This window comes from Odontomachus brunneus, unplaced genomic scaffold, assembly GCF_010583005.1.
Source record: "Odontomachus brunneus isolate Ranch 3 - 2012 unplaced genomic scaffold, Obru_v1 Obru_scaffold_363, whole genome shotgun sequence".
Taxonomy (NCBI): domain Eukaryota; kingdom Metazoa; phylum Arthropoda; class Insecta; order Hymenoptera; family Formicidae; genus Odontomachus; species Odontomachus brunneus.
The window spans coordinates 24,444-25,657 of NW_022639813.1; the positions used below are offsets into that span (position 1 = coordinate 24,444).

Sequence of the window (1,214 nt, forward strand, 5' to 3'; positions counted from 1 at the left end):
CATAATTGCCATAAGCTTCGAAAAGCAATTTATGAGCTGCAGCTGCAGTTTTTTTCAAGTCAAAGTAATGAAGCAGCACATGTCGAAAAAACAACTTATCACGTTCCATATTTAATCAAAAGAAAAAATAGCACTGCTCGCTTAAATGAATCTCTTCGCACTGAATTTTATTGACAAATGTCTAACCTCTAAAATGCAGCCAGTTTCAGATGTCAAAATAAATTACACCTACAACTAACATCATCTAACTATGAGCCGCAGGAACTAAGTTTACCACCTAATATTACTTGTGGAATCTCTGATAAAACTGAATTGTTTCCATGTTCAAGTTCTTCCAGCAAATTCTATATGCATAGACAAATAAGTATTGTATATACGTAAAAAAACATTACTAATATAATTACTAATATAATATATTACGACATATATATTATTTAAAAGTTTATAAAAATTACCTCCTCATCAGGGATACTGTCTGCACATTTACTTCCTTCAACGTACTCGGCTCCTATCACTCCAATTACACGTTGTTCAAGTTCCGTCAAATCTGTTAGTGTAATAGCTTTATTCCCTGTCAACCTTTTCGCCTTCCGCAGATCTTTAACTTTAATAGAAGTACGACTTTTTAAGTCCCTCCAAACCTGAAATATGTATATGAACAGATTCATATGTTATCACACAGAACTTGCAAGATTTGGAACTTATAATAAATATATGCATATATAATTTTTCATACCACTTGCCATTGTTCAACCGTTTTTGTCGCTCCTTGAAAAGAATTCAATTCATTTGCTAATTTTTTCCACTTTTGCTGAGATTCTTCTTTTCCATGTAGAGTATTAAACTTTCCTTCTGCGAGACCCTTATTTAAGTAAAAAAAATTAACCATTTTTGTCAACTGTAACTGTGAAGCTCGTGCAGTTCTTCTTTTTTTGCTGTGGAATAAAAGTCGATATTTTATCATATGTATATTTATTTATATTACAATACATACCTATATAGGATTGACTATGACATTTCTTTATTGATTAATTTATACACGAGTGGCAAAAATATTGTTGAAAGGGATCACAAAAGACAAAAATTTTTTATCAATTAGATCCTCTATACGTTAACCCGGTTAACCGTCACTCACAAATTGATTGAAAACCATAAACTAATCTGAATGAAGTCTATCCATAAGTAAGTTTCTTGCGTCGCGTTCATAAATTCTC

General features: G+C 31.5%; 1 protein-coding gene across 1 annotated transcript in view; it reads right to left on the reverse strand.

Moving 5' to 3' along the window:
* LOC116853576 overlaps positions 1-889 on the reverse strand; it is a 3,826-nt gene extending 2,937 nt beyond the window's left edge. The window contains exons 1-3 of the mRNA XM_032834700.1: positions 737-889; positions 456-641; positions 275-344 (exon numbers count right to left, since the gene is read on the reverse strand). Of these exons, the coding sequence (XP_032690591.1) occupies positions 275-344; positions 456-641; positions 737-889 (409 nt within the window). The remainder of the gene's footprint in view (positions 1-274; positions 345-455; positions 642-736) is intronic.
* Positions 890-1,214: the final 325 nt, after the last annotated feature.